The 20642-nt window shown below is 42.6% G+C and overlaps 3 protein-coding genes across 10 annotated transcripts in view; 1 reads left to right on the forward strand and 2 right to left on the reverse strand.

The window, feature by feature from the left end:
* Window positions 1-4245, forward strand: part of PIAS1 (protein inhibitor of activated STAT 1) — an 82542-nt gene extending 78297 nt beyond the window's left edge. Inside the window, exon 14 of the mRNA XM_088139234.1 lies at window positions 1-4245. Within this exon, the coding sequence (XP_087995360.1) occupies window positions 1-297 (297 nt within the window). The 3' untranslated portion in view covers window positions 298-4245.
* Window positions 4198-12089, reverse strand: CALML4 (calmodulin like 4). Of its 2 annotated transcripts, none has more exons than XM_088139243.1 (5): window positions 11951-12089; window positions 11671-11701; window positions 10216-10356; window positions 6249-6437; window positions 4198-4953 (listed from the first exon to the last, which is right to left on the reverse strand). In XM_088139243.1, exons 3-5 carry the CDS (start codon window positions 10289-10291, stop codon window positions 4856-4858), a joined length of 363 nt encoding a protein of 120 aa, XP_087995369.1. In that variant the 5' UTR covers window positions 10292-10356; window positions 11671-11701; window positions 11951-12089; the 3' UTR covers window positions 4198-4855. The 2 variants fall into 2 exon arrangements, with proteins under 2 accessions (XP_087995369.1, XP_015745066.1); XM_015889580.3 differs by lacking the exon at window positions 11951-12089 and adding an exon at window positions 11810-11941.
* CLN6 (CLN6 transmembrane ER protein) overlaps window positions 11950-20642 on the reverse strand; it is a 16154-nt gene continuing 7461 nt past the window's right edge. For 4 of the 7 annotated variants that reach the window (XM_088139236.1, XM_088139240.1, XM_088139241.1 and 1 more), the window contains exons 6-7: window positions 19818-19943; window positions 16099-17635 (exon numbers count right to left, since the gene is read on the reverse strand). In XM_088139236.1, the coding sequence (XP_087995362.1) occupies window positions 17344-17635; window positions 19818-19943 (418 nt within the window). In that variant the 3' untranslated portion in view covers window positions 16099-17343. Of the gene's footprint in view, window positions 12042-12120; window positions 12312-16098; window positions 17636-19817; window positions 19944-20642 lie in introns of those variants that run through there. The other 3 variants (XM_088139239.1, XM_088139238.1, XM_088139237.1) reach the window with 3 other exon arrangements.

Genomic DNA, 20642 nt, shown 5'->3' on the forward strand with positions numbered 1-20642 from the left:
CATTACAGCACTTCCATTTTGGCTGCCGCCGCCGCCGCCGTCTCCACTTCCGACGATCAAGAACTCTTGCACTCCCGTTTTTTCCCCTATACTTCATCGCAGATGTTCCTGGATCAGCTGAACACTGGAGGGAGCACTGCTCTCCCTACCACAAATGGCAGCAACAGCGGTAGCAACAGCAGCCTCGTGTCCTCCACCAGTATTCGGGAGGCCCACGGTCACCCTGTGGCCGGCAGAAGTAGCACAGACCCAGCTTCTCTCTTTGGCGTAATCCCAGACATTATTTCTTTAGACTGAGTTCTGTTGAGCCGTCACTGGACTTGTTGGTGAAGAGATTTGCGATTTTGTTTTACCTTATTTTGTTTAGAAATGCAGATAAGATTTTCCTTTTTTGTAGGGAAAAATATTAAGACGTGTACAGAGAACAAAACTATATTTTCAGTTGTACTTTTGTATATAAACAGAAGATGATTTGATTGGTGAAAAACAAACAAAAAATTAGAAAAGCTCCCAACATAATTGCTTGGGATATGGAAGATTTTTCCCCTCCCTAATTGTCTTGTACGCTGGTGGGCTTGTTTTGAAGCTTTGAACCACATAACCTTTTGTTTGTTCACAGCAGTGCTAATGGAAAAAATGGTGTGCTTGAAACACTGAACATTGTGGAAGGACTGCTAACTCTTGAGGAAACAAATGGCACCCACAATAATTGGAGAGAATTTCTCCTTCCTTAGGGCATGCTCCATTGGGAAAGTTTTCCTGCACAAAGCTTTTGAAACAAATTCAACGTTTGCAATTGAATTGGACCTTCCTGCTTTTCCTCTCTATTTGGTTATCCTGAAATTGGACGGAGGCTGTTTCAGTTACAGAAATTGCATAGCATTCTCTCGTGTGCCAGCTGGATGTAGATTTTTGGAAAGTCTTTCGGCTGTTTGTTCTGGTGTGGATGGTCTGTTCTGAATCTTCCATGTTTCTTCTTCGGACTGTTTTTATTAGCTAGCCCTGCCTTGATTTGCTCATGGATCAGATTTCACAGCTCTGCTCTTTGTTAACCATTTGCCGTTGTGGGGGTTATTCTGCTCTTTTGGATGAGACCAAATGGGTTCTGAAAGTCTAGCTGCCAGTGAAGACTCGCTTTGTTGAGATAGTTCAGCATTGCCTTGGCGCTTAAAAAATGTACATCTGGAGTGCTAAAGACTTTTCTTTCCTTAAAAAAGTGATCGGTGGAATTTTTAGGACATGCTTACTGAATAGAGCCAACCCATCAATATTTAAGAGAAATAATGTAATTTCAATGAATTTATTGTGCAGCTGAGGATCCCACTGGCACATCATGTACACCAGGGTCCAATCCTAGAAGCATTTTTTGGGGGGGTTGGGAAAACGTGCCCTATTGAATTCAGTCGGATTTGGTAGAACTAATTTGAGTAGGATTGGGTTAAAGAGTGGCCCATTAAATTATGACTAAAAGTCCATCCTTTTTTACAGCAGCTTAGTGGAGAGTAGAAGTCAACAAGATGATTATCCCCCTCCCTTCCTTCAAAATGTATTAAATGACTTCACCATTTCTTACCTCATAATTTCTTCTGAAGAAAGATCTGTGTGTTACCCTTTCAGCATTTGTAAATTCCACACTGAGGGATAAATGTTTAGTTACAAAACTTTTTTTCAAGCTGGCTGAATTTTTAAAACATTCTTCCCCAGTTAAATAGCAAAGCATGAAAATGAGGTTTTAAAAGGGAAAGGATGGGGAAGTCAGATGAAATTTGCTGCATCCCAAAACCCATGTTGAGGTTAAAACATTTTATAGGTCACATTTAAAACCAAGGTTTACAAATGATGAAGATTTCAGTGGGAGGAAGCAACGTGGTAAAACAAGGCAGGCTTTTTGTTTCATCTTAATCAGAAACCATGTTAGCTAGTTCTTTGAACCAAGTCTGCAAATGATAGTATTTTTTCCAAACTTTTATTTTCAAGGCTGTTTTTCAGTGAAACTTTAAATCAGTAACAAGCTACCAACTTTTAATCACAAATGAACTTTTTTTATATAGACCACAGAAATATTATATTGGATTTTCTAAAACATGTTCCATTTTCCATTTCCATTTTGATTTGAATTTTAGGAATGTTTGTTTATATGTACATGCGTGTGTATATATGTATTTATAGATATGTTCGTGTGAGAGCGAGGGTGTGTATTCTGTTCCATGCATGTGTTCTATTAATGTGTGGCCAATGTTTCCTTGCTAGTTTCTAATTTATTAAATGGCAGTAAAATTTAAAGAAACAAGTAGAAATCAGTAATATTTTCTAAATTCACTATAGCTTGGGGCATTAAAACTAATACTGGCTTAAGAATTATACCTAACATTTAAAATTTCTCCTCTGTGTGTTCCAAGTGAAGATTGGAAATGGCCTTGTTTGAAGCCAGACGTATGGAGGCAGAGCCAGAATTGGCACCATTCTCTTGAAACTCTGTGGCCTTCTATCTGACATTTCTGCACAGTCCAAATAATTGCTTTTATTAAATGTGGAAACAGATGTCTGAATATATGTCTACCAAACACATTGTAAGATGCACACTTTCCAGGCTGCTAAGCCGGAGAATATAGCCACAGTGTATATAAAAATGAGTCGCAGTTGAGCTCCATGTATAGTGATGGAGCGTCAGTACATACAAACGCATTGGGCAAGTAGCAAGTAGTCGTCTGAGGTGTGTTTGCACTGACAGTGAATCATACGGTGCTGTGCTCTGCTGCTGTGTCAGTCCTCCTCTGCATCTGCATCTACCATAACGAGCTTGTTGAGAAACCTTTTCAAGATGCTGCCAGGAATTTCTGCACTGCTTTGAGTGGATTAGTGGGTAGGACGTTGAGCTTCCTCTCCATGTGACTGAGGCGCATTCTGGGCTTGGGGGAACTCCGGGATACTTGATTTTGATCCGGCCCCCAGTCTGATGAAAAATTGTGTGTTGCTGGAGACATAGGACTTGCTCCATGTTAAATTAATTGGATAAATCGCGAAACCAAAAGTGCCTCCTGCTGGTACTCAAGCTTTTCAACAGACCAGATAAAAGCCATCAGTTACTGTAAAGGAATGGGAGAGGTTGCACCTGAAAGCAGCATTGATAACTTGAATGTGAGAAATTAAACAACATCCAAAATGGAAGCTTGAGGTAGCTAATGATGCTTCCTCCTTCACCTCCTAAACCTTTCAGCATAAATGAGACCTGGGAAGTTAGTTAATTCAAAACATGCATCTGACTTGTGCTTTGGGAGTCACAACAGTTTTGACTACAGGATTTTCTTCTGTAGTAAGATTTCCTTGCCAAAGTAGTTTTTGATAATTGTGGAATTTTTCTGGGAGTCAAGGCATATGTTTTGTTTAATTTGACCGTGTAAGATATATTCTATGTATTTCATAATGTATATTTGCTTTGGAGAGGAGGGAGCTTATTTTTTCCAACAGAGAGGTGTGTGTGTGTGTGCACGCGTGCGGGTGTGTGTGTGTGTGTGTGTTTATTGCTTGCTTGTATGTCTTGTTTGTACTCTCTGTATGTTGTGCTCTGTGTGTACACACAGATGCAGGATTCTTCTATAATAAATAGAGTGATTTTGAATCACTTCTGTGGGCATTAACTGGACGCATAGTTTTTCTTTTTAAAAACCTAAATGCAAAACCAAAATTGCAACCCAGTCTCTCAGTATTTTCATGGCATTCCCATGTTTCTTCTTTACCCTACTGAAACATAAATACCTTATCAACCTGAAGCTGATTCTTGCTAGTAATTCTTTGGCTAAGCTTTTTCATTATATTAAGCATTTCATAGTTTTTCATAATAAAATTTGAAATTATGGTTTCTTAATTGTTTTATTTTTCTTCAATAAGAGCTTTGATTTCTATGGAAATAAAACTGCCAGAGGCCCCAATGTGTGCTGCTGTTAATTGTTCTGATTAACAAAAGGGAAGACATTATGTATATAAAGTGAAAACAAAAAAAAAGTGATTCCATAAACTCAGATCTGTGATTCATTGCCTTAAACTTTCTCCTAAGTTTCCATACAGCATGCCAAACAAGTTTTAAAAAGTGGCTTTTAAAAATGTATAGTAGACTGATGTCAGTTTGTATAAAAGTACCAAGTGAAAATATTTATTACATGCATTGGAAGAGAAATGGTTTACCCTATTGAATGTTACTTGTTTATGTAAAACATCTTTAGATGTAATAAAAAACATTATTACATTCTCTCTTGTGGAATAACTTTCTGAGGATACACAATACTGACACTGTTTTTGCAGAGATAAATTCTTAAGTAAATATGCAATGACAGAAAAAGAAAATGAGTGCAAGTTGAAAGAACCTTAATTGTAGCTTTCTCCTTCTGCCTGGTACATCTGTGTGGCTGCACAGCTCCTTGTTACAAGGTGGTTCTTAAAACCTATTCACAGCCTCTAGTTCTGCGTAGCTGCTTCTGATGCCGTAGCAAAGTGCTTATCGCACCACATTCAATGACCACACCACTGCTGAATAGTGCAGATTTCTTATAATATGCTACCTCATGAATCATACTTTATGGATTGCATGATACTGAAAAATACTTCCAGTTCTTGAGCACCTTCTTCTGGAATACTTAAAAATCAAAGGAACTTAGTAGAAACAGAAAATCAAAGAAACATAGTAGATTTTACACAGAAAGAGCCAACATCCCTGCCTTTATTTAGCATCCTCCTCCTTTTTTGCCACAAAGCATTTATTTTTTTAAGGCAAAAAGGCAGACAAGCACCAGGTTCCAAGAAGAATTGATGAAGGTTGCAAGCCAGCATGGTTGCCATCAGCTGAGAATCTTTTTGTAATTCAATAATCATCAACTGGAAGTGTGATTGATTGAATTAAGTCTTCATACTTCACTAATCCGTTGTGTCCTACTTTGGCATTCTTCAAGAGGGTGTTCACTGTAAGCAATGGCAGAATAATTGAACCACTTCAGATTATAGATATCCAGACTATGTATTTCAGATCTTTAATCAGGGTGTCAAGTTGTGGATGGGTGGGAGGTGAAATGATGATGATGCAACAGTTAAAAGAAACAATTGAGGGAATAGGCGGTTCCCATGTTCAGCACCAAAGGCATGTAATGTAGGAATACAGCAGGCTGAGGTCTGGGATGGGACTAGCTTGGGAATGCAGCGCATGTAACTCCAAAGTCACAGGTGTATAGATTAAAGCTAAGAACAAACTAGAGAGCCACTGCCAGTGATTGACCTAGATGAGTCAATGACTGAAGCTGGGAAGTGATTATTATAAACAGGATATCTAGCAAGGAAGAGGAGGAGGATTGGTTAACAAAGAGCCTCTTGGTTGCTCCCAGTCACAAAATATCTTTTTCTCCATGTTTCCTAGTCATCTAACCCATAAAACCACTAACTCTGCTTGTATCATACACCTCCCCTGTGTGTCTTGTAGTTGATGGTGCTGCTTTTGTTCAGAGACACCTTGGATTGGTGCCAGGCTTAGGTCATTCGGTTTCTCTTAGCACAGAGTCTGAAACCGCAAACCCCTCTAACAGTTCCATGGAATTAAAATGTTTAGTACGTGATAGAAAAATATTAAAAATAGAGGAAATAATCATGAAATGTATGTAATTGATTGAATTTGAATTTAAATTAAATCACTTTTAGTTTTTATCCCGAGTGCTTATTTTTTGGAATCTGGCCGTCCACCTACTACTGAAGATCTTAAAAGGATGATAAAGATTTCTTTGGTTTTTCTTACACAGACAATGGATGGCTAGTTTAAAGGCTAACCTACTCTACCAGTTGACAGAATGGCCCAAAGTACTACATCTACTACTGAATAAAAACAAACCTATAGGAAAGGGTTAGTATTCTGTGGTCTTCTCCAGTTTTATCATTATGATATGCTGGATTATAATATTTATACTGGTTGGATACTCTGGAAGATACAATCCCCACACAACTGGAAGACATATTCACAGCAGGTGAGAAGACTAGTACACATTCTCTCTCTGGCTGCTGGCTTTCCCCAAGCTGGCTGAAGATGATGCCCATGGGAGTCTGGTACATCTGGATGATACCAGGTTGGGGAAGACTCAGGCATAAAAGTGGACAATTAGGAGGCAATGATTTGTAATAGCCATTGATCTCTCCCTCTTCCCTTATATCTTTCCCTAACTGGAAAAAGCCCTCTTCCAAGGCTCAAGACACAGAGATCTTTGCAGGAGACTTACCCTCTTCTTTGGATAGCTTTTCTCCAAGGTTCATCAGCTTAGCCTGCAGCTCAGCCACTGAGATGAATCCAGTCTTTTGCTGGTCTACCATTAACATGGCCAAGAGGATTTCATTCCTTGGATCTTCCTGCTGTGTTTGCCTATACATGATGGTCAGGAAAGTTGAAAAATCCAGTTCTGCATTGATATCTGTAAGTGAGAAGGAAGGAGCAAACGGCCAGCACTGTATAAGGAGATCTTATTATTAAAGGCCATCAGCTGGTGTGTCATGTAAATTAGAGTAGGCTGCCCGTGATCTTAAGCTTGCATGGAACCTAGAACCAAATCTCAGTATCAGGGCTTCCTGCCATTTTGAAGTAAGGAAATGCATGTAAAGGTTTGAATAAGCTTTGAAATAGTCTTCATACAGTAAGGAATGCAACAGAAGATTCCTGATCTCCCCAAACTCTGAAAAAAGTAGAAAATCCCAGCCCTGCCTGCCCTTAGTGATATAGTTCTGTCTTTACAGACCTTGCCCTGCCCCCAAGTGTCAAGTGTGGGTCCAGGCACCAAAAGATTTGTGCTTCAGGCTAACGTCCTAGTTTCCCAGATTGACTAACTAGATGCCTTTAAAAAAAAAAAAAGGAAAGTTCAACTATAAGTGGTTTGGGCTCTGAAGATTTCATCAAACTGCTCTTCTAACCATTGGGAAGGCTCTTCTCCTCCCCTCCCCCCCATGATTAGAAGAGGATAGTTCAATTAAACCTTCAGAGCCTCAAACTACATCACCTTTGATATTTGTTTTCAGCTGATCTCTCCTTAAAGCACAGAACTGTTTTCATTTTATTTCGATCATGCCAGAATCCAAAGAAATAAAATTTGCAGAATCAATCCAAAGATGACTTATAACAAGCTCTTCACATTTCTTTTAACAATTTTACATGTCGATTGGAGTTCTACAGATCCACTTTGCCAATAGTGACTTCAGTCGAGCAGAAGACAAAAAAAAAAACTCCAATTCATTTAAATTGTATAAATCTGTGGAACAAAAACTGTTGAGGTTTGCATTTCAAAAGCTTACTGTGTTCCCAGCTTAGAAAGTAACCTTAGAAGGGTAAAACTGCCACAAGGCAAGAATGCAAGATTATTTTCAAAAGGGCTTATTTTATTTAGAAAGATAACAAACCACGCAGTAGAGAATATATATAGCTCCAGGTTGAACTGCGGGTTCTTCGTATTCTCTGAGCTGGATTGTTTTCCTGCAGATATTTTGTTACCGGAGCGTGCGCTCATGGCGTTACCTGGCCTAGTAATGAAACTTCCTGCAGACAACTTTTCTGCAGAAAAACAACACAGCTCAGAGAATACCAAGAACCCAACAGATAACACCCTTACATGAAGGGTAGAATGTGTGACACAACAGATGTTGCAAAGGAGGATTGTCATAAAGACGGCACGGGGCTATAGCGCTGCAGGTTTGGCTGCTGAAATATTGAATATTTCAAAACTGGTGAAGGACAGTTCAACAGGGGGTTTGAATATTAAATCTGGCCACTTGCTTTGTTAAAGCAAAGGGAGCTAGAGCTATTGACCATTCTCAGAAGGTTGCTCATAAACCTCAAGATTCCTTCCACGGAGACTTTGTGGTCCTTTTCCGATAAAGACCCCTGGTTGTATATTTATAAATTATTTTTCAAAATTATTTCTACATATCTTCTTAAAGAAAAAGATGAAGTGTTACAAGGCACAAAGAGTCTGCAGTAAATCTGGAAAAAAGCCTGAGATCAGGCAAACTGAGCATGGTGGAAACTTGCTGGAAAAGGACAGTGAACCACACGGAAAGGACTAAGGCATTAAGCAGCAGGAAACAATTCTCTATATCCCAGAATAAAAAAGTGTGGCAGAAGGAAAGAGCACAGTGGGAAATGAGAATTGTGTTTATAATCGCTAGAGCCTGATGCAAAAAGCTTAGACCAAGAGTTTCTTAAAAAGTGGTTTACACAAAATATACTCAAGATTCAAAGATTGAGAAAGGGACATATTTCCTAACTTATATTGTTGACTTGATTTTATGTTTTGCAGATAAAAAGAATAATCAAAGTATACAGTTTATCCAGTCTTCTCCTCCTTCTCCTTCTCCTTCTCCTTCTCCTTCTCCTTCTCCTCCTCCCTCTTCCTATTTGGCTTTATCTTTTCTGCCTCATCCCTGCTACTCTTGAGATGCAGTGGCCAGAACTATACACAATATTCTGAATAAAGCTGAGATGTGCAAGCTTTATGAAGCCCGAGTTTGCAGTTTAAAAAAAAAAAAGCTAGGACGTGAAGTTGACATTTTCCACCTCTATCCTCTCTTTCTGGAGGAACTTTAAATTTGCCAACTTTAGTGTTAGATAGGGTGGCACTGCCCAAACAGACCCTGTTCACCATCTGGGGGTCTTTCTGGGCTCACAATTCCTGCTCAAGGAGCAAGTGGCAGTCACGGCTAGGAGAGCCTTTGTGCAGCTTCGTGTTGTGTGCCAGTTGCACCTGTTCCTTGACTGGGAGGCTCTACCCTCAGTCACTGATGCCCTGGTCACCTCCAAAAGGACTACTGTAATGTAAATGGCAAACTACATGGACTGCCCTTGAAAATGCGGTGGCACAGGGCAGTTACGTGTGCCCCTAGGTCTGCACGTGTTACACCTCTGCTCCACAAGCTGCACCGGCTGCCAGTTTGCTTCCAGGTTCAATTCAAGGTGCTGGTTTTGACCTTTAAAGCCCTACATGGCATGGGACCAGGGTGTTTCAGGGCCCACTTCTCCCCGGTTACATCTACCTGTCCCATTAAGTTCAGCAGGAGAGGCACGTTACAGATCCCGTCTGCGAAGGAGTTCCATCTGACGGGACCCAGCCCAGGAGACGAGCCTTTTCTGCCGTGGCTCCCGCCCTCCGGAGCATCATTCCCCCTGAAGTCAGACTGGCCCCAGGCTTGTCGGCCTTTCAGAAAAGCACGAAGACTTGGCTATGCCTTGGTGGTGTGGAGCTTGCTGGATGGTTTGTAAGGCTCTGTGTGCACTCTTCCGTGTTTACAGTTTTTAAGGGTTTTGTTTTTAATGGTTTTGTTATCATCGTTCGGCAGTTTTTTGCTCTTGCTATTTTAATTGTGTAGCCACCCAGAGTCACTTATGTGAGATGGGCGGCTCTATGATTAAATAAAGGCAAAATAGCTGTATTAAGCATAGTGGAGATTTAACCCACTTATTTTACTTTTAATTTGGAAAAATCATGCTGAGAAAATCGAACTGTTGCCAGATTTAAGTGGCACAATGAAAAAATTGGGGCTGGACCTATGATGAGCCGAGATCTATGGCTCATCCACCCCTGAAATACTGTTACGTTCATATTATGATCAAATATAAATTTCAGCCCTTTTCTAAATTATCCTTAATGTAGGCCTTTCCCTTTTCTCATCTGTTGAACTTTTAAGGTGAATTAATACATTTACTGCCGCAGCAGACCATTCCCGTCTGAGGAATAGAATAACATATATTGGTAGGGAGCCCAAGGTAGTTTTTACTTTGCCAGTTGCTGTAACACATATATTTTAAAGGTAAAAGGAAATCAGCCTCTGGTATCAGTCTCATCCTAGAAACGTGCTCCGCTTTAATTCTAACCCATTTTCCAGGTACAATTCTTGAGGCTTGAACTGACTGCTGTAACTCCAAAAGTGTGATTGTCCCCACGCAGATTTTATCAGCCGTCTGAGTGTCAATAGTCCACTGCCCCAGCTGCATCACTTTATACCAGGGATACATAACCGCATTCCCTGGAGCCCTTCCAAATTATACACTCTTTTTATTGTTGTAGGAGAACACATCCCTGGGGAGTAGTCATATAAATTACATTTAATGTTAATTAAATACTTAAATTTGGCTGATCTCCAAAAGCTAAGCAGGGTCGGATGGGAGACCAGGGGAAAGCCAGATAGGGAAATCTTCCCTACACTTACCGATTTTGTGGAGCTGAAGGTGTCTGGCCACCTCCCCTAGAGTAGGGCTCGTGCCCAGGCTGCGCATGACCACCATCAGATCACTGGCCTTGATCCTGCCTTTCTGCTTTCTGTCATACAGGGAAAAGCATTCCTTGAATTCTGTTTGGGAGAAAAGGAGAAGGTCGGTTGGATGATCTCTGGTGTTCTGAGGCAAGGAATTGTACAGCTCTCCTTTGGCGAAGGTGAGTTGTGGGCTGAATTCTCCACAATAGGGAGGCTAAAGTCCGTTATTTCCATTAAAGCTATGATTTAATTAATTAATTAATTTCATGCAGTTATTATGACTATACCCTGTAAAAGCACAGTCTCCTTCAACCTTGACTCTTGATGTCTACAAAGGATGGATGTGTCTACAAAGTTTTCTTGGCAGCAGTGCAGAAGTGGTTCACCATCCTCATCTTCTACTATGTGTTCCTGACTTCTTAATTTAGCCTACAACTCTGAGACTTCCTTCTAGTCTCCCATCCAAGTACTAAGCAAGCTATATCCTGCTTAGTTTTTGAGCCCAGAGAAGGTCTTCCAGGGGCTGTTACTTGCTGAGGCATTCACGCACATATTATTTATTTGTTAGATCTATGTTACAGCTTTCCTCCAGGTGCGTTATATAACACTGTCCTCCAATTTTTCCCACAACAACCCTGTGAGCTAGGTTCATCTGAGAGTAGTTGGTTTAAAGTCACCCAATGAGCTTCCATGGCTGATATTGGACTTGAATCTGAGTTTCTACCGTCCTAGTCCAATAACTTAACCACCACACATGACGTTATTAAGCTAGCTAGTATGGTGTAGCTAACCCACAGTTGTAGGTGACTTCCTGGTCCTCCTACCTTAGTTGATGGCTGGTGCCCGCCTGAGTCTAAGCCATTGGCAGTGATCTTCTTGAAAGTGCCCCGACCTATAAGATCGCTTGCCTTTCTTCCAGGAATCTACCAGGTCCCTTCTGTCAGGTCATTTATTCTTTTTTTCCAAGCAATATAATTGCTGCATAGCAACCCTTTGAAAAGCCTTGACAATACAGCAAGAAGTCAATGTAATACTAACTTGACACTGAAATGCAAGGCAAGAATTGTAGCGTTTTTAAAGAATAAAAGGAGTACAACCAACACTGTTCAGATGCCAGTTGCAGGGGGGTTTTTTGGATGAAGTTGCACAAAATACTTTCCATGACATGTTTTTGAGATAATTAAATAGACACATTAGTGGGCAAGAAATCTAAAAGAGCCCCAAATGGGCATCACCTCTCTTGGTACAGATTATTCCATATGGAAGTGGAAAGGGATCTGGTCAGTGGTTGATGGGACGCTTCACCCAAAAAAGCTGATCTGAAGTTTTTTCAAGGAAGAGCAGGACACAAGCAGTAAGGAGAGGGGTTAGGGTCATTAGCCGCCCCTTTTCAGTTAGCGAGATACATACCGTTGATCTGATCCTGGGTTAGGAATTTTGCCTGCAAGACAGAAAAGGAACGACAACAATGAAATAACTTCCTTCGGCTCTACAGAATAAGACTCCCCACCCAGCCAGCCACAATTCTGGGCAAAATGTCCCCAGTCACCATTGGAAGAGTTTGGAGCCTTCCTTGTGCAGCCGCAGGTCCTCCCCGGGCTGCCCTGCCTGCCTTCCACGCCCAGCTTCCTCACTGATTAAGGGATAAAGTCCACCCATCCCAGAGAGCGGCACCAGGTGTAATAAATACCTTTTGCTGCCATGGATACGATCCAGCTTGTGGGTCAAATTTCAGCCGAAGCCACAGCTGCTAGCCAAGCAGCAACCGGATCGTGACTGTTCTGTTTTTGCAGGAATTATTTTTCAGCTCTTGGCAAGGATTTGAATTTTTTACCACAGAGGGTAGAAAACAATTCCACGTGTTAAATGGAACCATCTTCCCAAACCCATCAAATACTTAGTTGGATCCCAATGGCTTCGCAATCTCCAGCCTCTTTCAAGACAACTCAAGTAGGGCTTCGATCCAAGCGTGCTCTTTTGCAAACCCTAAACACAGTGGCTACAAAAGGGGGTCACTCCATTACAAGTCCGCTTCTAGGCATCGGAACAGGCTGAAAGGGAGAAATGCCTGAATATTTAGAGTTACCTAGCTAAAATTCCATCTTTTTTCTCCAGGAGACATTTTGAGCACAAAATGGCAATGTGAGAGTATATTCTGACTTCTGTGGCACAGGTAAGTACCCTGAGGTGAAGAGGAGCTAAGCAGCAGCATCTCCCTTGTTAATGAGAGGAAACTGCCACCATCTTGATCTTCCGTGCAGAAATGGCTTGGGCTGGTTCAATGGCTGTTCTAGAAGCTCACGTAACAAGCACAATCAATAAACATGAAGAATTCAGCAGTAAGTAAAGTATAGCTTCACAGCATGTGAGGGTTGAAAGGGATTTTGGAGACCATCTAGCCTATCCCCCTCCCCACTGCAATATCCACTACTACAGCACCCCTGAGTGATGGCCATCCAGCTTCTGCTGAAGCACTTCCAGCAAAAAGGGTCTACCACCTCCTGAGGCAGTTGATTCCATTGCTGAATGACCTTTATTAACTTGTATTGTAGGAGGAGAGCCATATTAATCTATAGCAGCCAAAGCTCAAAAGGAACAGTAGCACTTTTCAGACGAACACACTTTATTCAAAGGAGTACAAGCATCAGATTCATGAGCTCCCACAACTCCAGGAGGCCCTGTCCCACTGCTGAACAGCTCTCAGAGTCATGACAGTCCTCATTTTGAGTTGGCTCTCTCTCTGTAAAACAACTACCCATCGGCTCTTGCCCTATCCTCAGGTACCACAGAAAATGAATCCGTACCCCTTCTCTGAGGTGACAAGTATTAGAAGACTGCTATCATGTCTCCCTTTTTTAGACTAAACATATCCAGGTCTTGTCTCCAGGACCTCACTATTCTTGTTGCTCTTCTCTGTACTCTTTCCAGTTCTTCAGCATCCTTATGATGCCCAGAACTAGAAAAAAATATTGAATTGTGGTCTGACTACTGCAGAAGAGAAATGATGTCTTCCCTTCATTGTGACACTATACTTCTGTTGATGAAGCCTTGGATTCAATTTTTTATTTTTGGAGCTAATCACTGTTGGCTCACATTCCATTGTGACCTCCAAGACACCCAGATCATTTTCACATGTGCTGCCCAGGACAATCCCCTCCATTCTATATTCATGCCTTTAATTTGTCCTACCCAAATGTATTGCCCTATCCAACTTTGCATTTGCCCATATTGAAATCCATCTTCCTGATTTTTGCTTATTGTTCCCACTTGTTGTGGGATTCTCCAGAATCTTGATACTGTCCTCTAAGGCATTTGTTATCTGCTTTTGTGTAATCTCTGTGTTTTCTGATCCTCATCCAAGTAATTTATAAGTATGTTGAATAGCATAGAGCTTGTACTCCATGAGACACAACCTTCTAGCCTGATGTGGGGCCACTGATGTACACTGACTGCATACAACTGGTCAAACAGCTCTGCATCCATCTAATGGTACCACAGTGCAGCTCTCAAACCTGGATCAGAGGACAATATGCTAGGACAGCCTTCCTGAACTTAGCACCCTCCAGAATTGGGAATTCTGCGGGTCTCAGTCCTAGTCTAAAGTCAGGGAAGTTTGTGCTGCTAAACAAGAATTGTTGTTGTTCAATCATTAAGTTGTGTCCGACTCTTCATGACCCCATGAACCATATTGTGCCAGGCCTTCCTGTCCTTGAGACTTGTTCCAGTTACTTGTTCCAGCTGAGCTGAATTCTTGGTGACCATGCAGAAATGTCCATGCTTTTCTTGGCAATAATCTGGGCATGGTTTTCCATTGCCTTTTCCTGGGACGCTTTTTAGACCTTCCAGCCCAGTCTACAATCCCAGAATGTCCTGGTCACCTCCCACCTCACGTTAACCAGATCCAATCTCCCTTTGCTTCTTTTGAGATCAGCCAAGTACTGCAACTGTACTTCATACGCTTAAAATAGTTCTTAGCTCCTCTGGAGACACCTGGAAGTGCATTATATTTAATCCATCAAGTTACGAAGTTGCCCTCCCACCTTCAAAATAATAATTTTTAATATGACAGAAAGGAAAAGTTACATTCATGAATGGAGACTAATTATACAATCTGTCTTTAATTACAATTAAATCAAATGCAGTTTTTGTTTTGACAAACTTATCTCACCATTTACCTTGTCTGTTACTTATACTCCTTGCTTCCTGAAGAAAACCAGCAAAGGAATCTATGGCGCATTTAGAGGCTCCCTGGCACTCCAAAGATTTGAAAGACTGAACCACTCTGTCCAGAAGGATTTTAGCACACTTTTATCTGCCCAAACTAAACTCATTACATAAACATCTGGATCACACTTGGAGTACGTAGGTGGAATTGTGAAAGGCAAACTGTTACAGGAAGGCCTTGCCCAGGTTTGCAAGATACGAAAAAAGCAGGACCATCCGAAAGGGGGTTAAAGTCAAGATGGTGCAGCCACGTGACTGGAGGCCTGAGGGGCAGGGCTTTGATGGTCCATTGAAGTATCTCATGAGATACTGGAGAGTCATCTTAACTTTTTTGTCCCTCCCCTGTGCATGTCCCTGAAAAAGAGTCTCAGTGAAAAACTTCTTACACTTAAGGAATGCCACTGCACATCTCCCAGATGTGGAGTTTCCTACACGAGTCCTCAAGGGGAGGGAAGGAGAGAGCGCAGGAAAGGGAGGAGAGAGGCAGGTGTGTGGCAAAGAGAAAGCACTTGTGTTGTGAAAAGTGTGACAGCTGGTTACAGCAGAATCCGAAGTGTAAAAATACCTTTTAACCACAGCTCTTATGACTAGTGCAACCACCTGTCCTGTTTGTGAGCCTGCATCTTCCCCTGGGTATTATGGGCTGTAGTTTGGGCTTCTGTCACTTGAGGCCCTCTCCAGATGTGTTAGGCTAAAATCTGCCCATGCTGACTATAGGTGATGAAAACGGATCTCCAAAACATCTGGGGGGGGGGTCCAAGTGGTGGAAGGCTGGAGCAGACCAAAGTACAGCTCATAATTTCAACAGGAAAAAATTCTGGGAAGTCTGGGTCGATGGATTTTTCTTTGAAAGACATTGCCTTCCAGAGGTTTGTCAATGTACTCCCTTTGCCTTCAAATGCTGAAGAAAGATCAGAGAGATGCTAATTTGTAGACAACGAGCCATGGACCATCCTCTGGGTCTTCTGCCCTATAAGGCAGTCCTCTGTTATATCATTTCCCACACTAAATCAAAAGAAAATAGCTTTTGAATTCAAGGTTAGTCCACTCCCCCATAAAAACACTTTTCTGCCCCAATTCTCAGCAGCATAAGACCACCTCTAATTTTAAAGATTTTTTAAAGATGCTCTTATCATCCTTTCTGGTAGAAAAAGCAGCAGGGTGCGGGCAAGGGGGTGGTGCTTGTTTCTACAAGTTGCAGACAAGGAAACAGGGCTTTCCCCCTCCCCTACTGTACATTTACATTTTTTCCTTCAAGCAGGAGACCTGCATCATTTCTAAGGCCAACTAATCTGTTGTAACATTCATTTTGTGGAATCCACTTCATCAGATTACACCCATACTCTACTCGTGTTTGCCTCTTGTCTTTATAGCTGCCACAATGCTATTTCTGATGCCAGAACTATTCTGGAAATCCTTCTAAGAAATGGATGTTGTTAGTAGTTTGTACAAGCCTCTCTCCATCCTTTGTTCACATCTCAGATTCTCGCCCTCTTGCCAAGTGATATCTCTGTAGATCCCACAAGTCCAGAAATCCTTGTGAAGCTGGGTTCTGGAGTATTTCTCCATTATTTGGCCAGCCCCTAAACTTCGGAAAACATTCAGACTGCTTGCCTAGATATACAAACTGGTTTATTTTTGACAGCCCCCATTCTGACAAGGACCCCTTTCTTAAAGAGAAAGGGAGCACAAGATGGGCTCTCTTCCATACAATGGATGGTTCTATCACCATTACCTTTGGTTAAGATTTTAGAAAGTACTGTGAGTTACTAATAATATGACTGGTTAAGAGGTTGATGGGATTCATCAGTGAAAAATTATCTAATTCATTGCCTACACTGGATGGATCTCAGTGAGCTCGTCACCAATTTCAGGGCCACAATTCTTACTCTCTGCTGGGAATAGATAATTTGCTAAAAGGATGACACCAAAGCCAGGAACATCCCTGTGGGGGTCGCTAAGCAATCTACAGGGCTGGGCAACCTCTTTCAACATGGTAGCTGCCTTTAGACCTCGTTGTTTTTCACACCCTCCTAATCTCATGCTTGCAATAGGTGATGCAATGCCTCTTTCACCTCTGGCTGAGTCTTCCTCTCTTCCAGCCAGATCTGCAACTTGTTCATGTTAGCGAGTGCAAAAGCCAGGAACTCATAGAGCTGGAGGCTGGAAGTCAAAATTCTCAGTGCTTGCTTCTCATTTCAAAATTCACTAGACTAAATATTATCTACTTGCACCACAAATCTCAGGAGCAGACAATCAAAATAGCCATCAACAACTGGTTGAGAGCTGAACGCAGCAGCTTTCCTGCACTCAGCAAGACTGAGCTGTATGAAATAAGCAGATCTTCATCTTTGCGTAATTTATTCCACCTGATATAGGGTGGAAAACGTGAAGCAAGGAGACAAGCTGAACAACAAAAGTCATGCAAGGTCTACTGGATCCCTCTTCTCCATCCACCATTCTAACAAACTCTACATAGGCAAGGCATCTTCCCAATCACAGAGGATTAGAAACATGAAAAAATACAAACCCTGATGCAAAAGGAATTTCAGTTCAGTGGATTGGGTTCAGTGGTGGACCCGTTCAGGTTCTGAATATTCCTTCTGCAACCACATCCCTTTGTTATAGCCTAGAGCTATGCTCCCAGTTAAGATGTATTTGAGAGAAGGCCCCAGTATGGTAGAACCTGCTTCCAAATGAATCTACACAGAATCAGGCTGCAGGACTCCTTTGAGCTACAAGAGCTGTGGATGGATGGAAGGAAGGAAAAACCTCCCTTCCTTTGTTCTGTGGGCATCACCCAAACCCTATTGACTTGCCCAAAGGACTCCACTGTCCAAAATAAAGGCAGTAACATCATCAAACGCTCTCTGCCTGTGTCGAGTGCAGATTCCTCAAGTGCAAGGTGTAAAACGCCCAGGGTTCAGGAACATAGATGATGCCGGGATATTTCTTCCGGAGGATCTGGTCATTCCAGAGCCAGCCAATCCAGAGGGCAATCAGCCCCAGCGTGATGATGAATGAGTAGAAGAGGAAGCGGCCGTTGCTGTCCATGACGAGCCCCTTTCGCTTCTGGTGCATCACGAGCGCCACCAGGGCAAAGGTGGTGAAGACGAAGAGGGTGAAGATCTGTCCCTCTGTGACTAGATACCTGCAAGAGAAAGGCACTGCAGGCAGCCGAGGCTTCTCTGAGTTGAAAGGATCTTCTCAGGGTTACAGAGGATGATGGAGGAGACGTAGCTTGCCTCTGGAAGAAAGCCCTGTGTGCAGGGGAACCTAGGTTTGATGCTGAAGGTATATTCTAATTTCTGACTCTTTCACCCCATCTCATCTCATCTCATCATGTACACGATCTCAAGCTGTTTTCAGCAAGCTTTAAGAGCAGAACAAATCTTCTCGGAAGGCTGCTAAAACCTGGCAATGCAGAGCTGCAGTAACAGCTACCAAAGTCCACCTCCACACCAAGAAGAGCTGGCCAAGGGGAAGGGAGTCATGTTTTCGGGAAATGCCAGGTCTTGGGAAAATGCCGAACTGGGAGAGACGTGGCTGGTTAGAGCAGAGGCTGGTGGCTGAGGGAATGCAAGGAGAAGAGAGCCCCGAAGACCCTTGGGAGACCCCACAGCCACTTGTGCACCAAAAGGAAATGAAGAATAGGGCCCTCTTTTTTCCCAGGATGAGTTTTAAACTTTGAGAGAGTCAGAAAAGAAACAGAACCAGGAATCTGAAAGGGCCTCCATGGATCAATTTACCAGAGCTGTCTCCCCCCACCCTCACTTTTCCCCCAAGAGGTAAAGGATCACTAACTAGGACTGACACGCCCTTTTCTTAAAAGTTCAAAAGGCAGGAGACTGGGCCATAGTTTGTCAAAGCTTTTTGCAGATTCTACCTCTATTCAGCCTAGATTTGGAATACATTTGCACAACACAACTGGGGTACAACTAACATTGTTCCAAAAAGGGAAAAAACTGAACTCAGGAAACTACAGAACAATTACTGTGACATCAGTACCTGGGAAAATCCTAGAAATATCATCAAACAGTGGATTTCTGAGTACTTAGAAAGGAACAATATTGGGTTCATTAAACATTGGTTGTGCCACACTAATCTGAATAGGAGTACTTGTGAGAAGGATCTAGATGTCTTGGTAGACTACATATTAAGCATGAGCCAGCAATGTACCAATGCTGTCTCGGGCTGCATCAATAGAGGTATAATATTGAGATCATGGAAAGTGATAGTTCTGCTCAATGCTGTGCTGTTCAGACCACATCTGGGATATTCTGTCGAGTTTTGGTTGTCAATATACAAGAAGGATGCTGAGGAACTAGAAAGAGTGCAGAGAAGAGCAATAAAGACAGAGAAGAACTTGGAAGCTAAATCACATGAAAGAAGATTAAAGGAACTGGGTATGTGTGGCCTAAAGAAAAGAAGGCTAAGGGGAGACATGATATCACTCTTCCAGTACTTGAAGTGCTGTCAAGGGAAGAGAGGGTGGATTTATTCTCCGTAGTCTCTGAGGTTAGGACATATTTACAGAGAGAGTGATCCAACTCAAAATGAGGAATGTCTTGACCATGAGGACTATTAAGCACTGGAACAGCCTGCCCTCTGGAGTTGTGAATGGTCCATCACTGGCAGGTTTAAAGAAAGGTTGGACAGCTATTTGTCTGGAATGGTCTTAGGATTCCTTCCTTGTGCAGGTGGTTGGGCCAGAAGACCTCCAAGAAAATCTTCCAACCTTATGATTCTATGACTGAAGCAAAAGTCGGTTTATCTGCAAATGTGCCTGGCAGCCACTCATCTGTGGCTTGGGTTGCAGCTGATATAGCCTACAAAGCCAGCCCAACAGCTTCCTCCATGTGGAAGAAGTCAGTACGTTGGACCTGTGTGACGTGGCAAAATTAAGGCACTGTGCTGCCAAGAGAGGAGATACCTCTAACAGCATTCTTGAATAACCCAAATTTTGGTGCAGCTATATTCTATGCAAATGTTGTAAACCTGTACTCCATTTCTTGACTCGTATGTGAAGGAAGCTACTTCACCACCAGAGCAGCTGCATCAGAGTTATAAAACGGTCAGCAGGTCATGTTGGCCATCCATATTGTGGACATTTGCCTGGAGAAAGAGGAATCCCAGCAACCAAACCCTTTCATGGCATTTCACCCTTGCAGGGGATCAATATAACCACCACTCCGACACTTAAAAGATTAGACCCGAGTCCTGGTTAAAACATGTTACTTGAAATACTTTGAACAGCAACTGCCTGACCCCTGAGATGCCAACCGCTTCACAAGTAGATCCTTGCCTTCTCAAGCCCACCTTGGCTCACTTACCAGTAATAGAGACTACTGGGCCCGATGAGGAGTAAAGCAGCCACAGGCATTCTTGGCTGTTGTTCTTTACGGGGTATGAAACAGCCAGAAAAATATATGCACAGGATGAGAAAGAAGGGGATGTACCTGTGAAAAGAACAAAATTGCAAGAGGTGGCAAGTGGCCAGGCAGAACAGGGCTTCCTGCCATTTGAGCTGCAGTGTTTCAGCTCTTCTGGCTTGGTGAGCGGGCAAAGTAGCTGCTTAATAGGCTGAAGAAGAGGTTCTGGAGAACGTGGAAGCCCTCACACTCTTTTCCCTGGGCCCAATAAAGACGCCACCTGGCTTCTTTTCATGCCCTCAGCGTCCACGTCCTTGGGTATCTAAAGTTCTTAGGGAGTAAGCAAGCCGTGAGACAGCCACGTCTTTTTCACTTTGGGAAAAACACCTCCCCATCTTGACCCCTCAGAAATCTCCCTGCCAGTCTGGCTGGGCATTTAAGCCAGAACAGGAATCCTGCCAACCCAGAGTAATCCTAACCCTATTCTCACTTCCCCTCACAGTTCTCCCTGCCCGCCAGCATGACATCCTCAAGCCTTTGGGGGTGGCTTCCTGAGACCAAAACTGTTGGGCGCTGCTGGATTTCAGGGTGAGCTTGGCCAGCACGAAATTTGGGCGCGGGCAGGTGAGGGCCTGCTTGGTGGAAAGTTTCCCCCAACAGTCATCTCTGCAGCGGGGTGAGCATGAACAGGAATACAGGAGGATGCAGACTAATTCTGGTTTAATTAAAATCTTGTAAAAGGGGAAAGGTGCCAAGTGGTGAGGACGAGTTTGGGAACCAACTGTG

Source organism: Python bivittatus, unplaced genomic scaffold (genome assembly GCF_059951505.1).
Source record: "Python bivittatus isolate LINGU-HERP-01145 unplaced genomic scaffold, Pbiv_v1 ctg000210_np1212, whole genome shotgun sequence".
NCBI lineage: Eukaryota > Metazoa > Chordata > Lepidosauria > Squamata > Pythonidae > Python > Python bivittatus.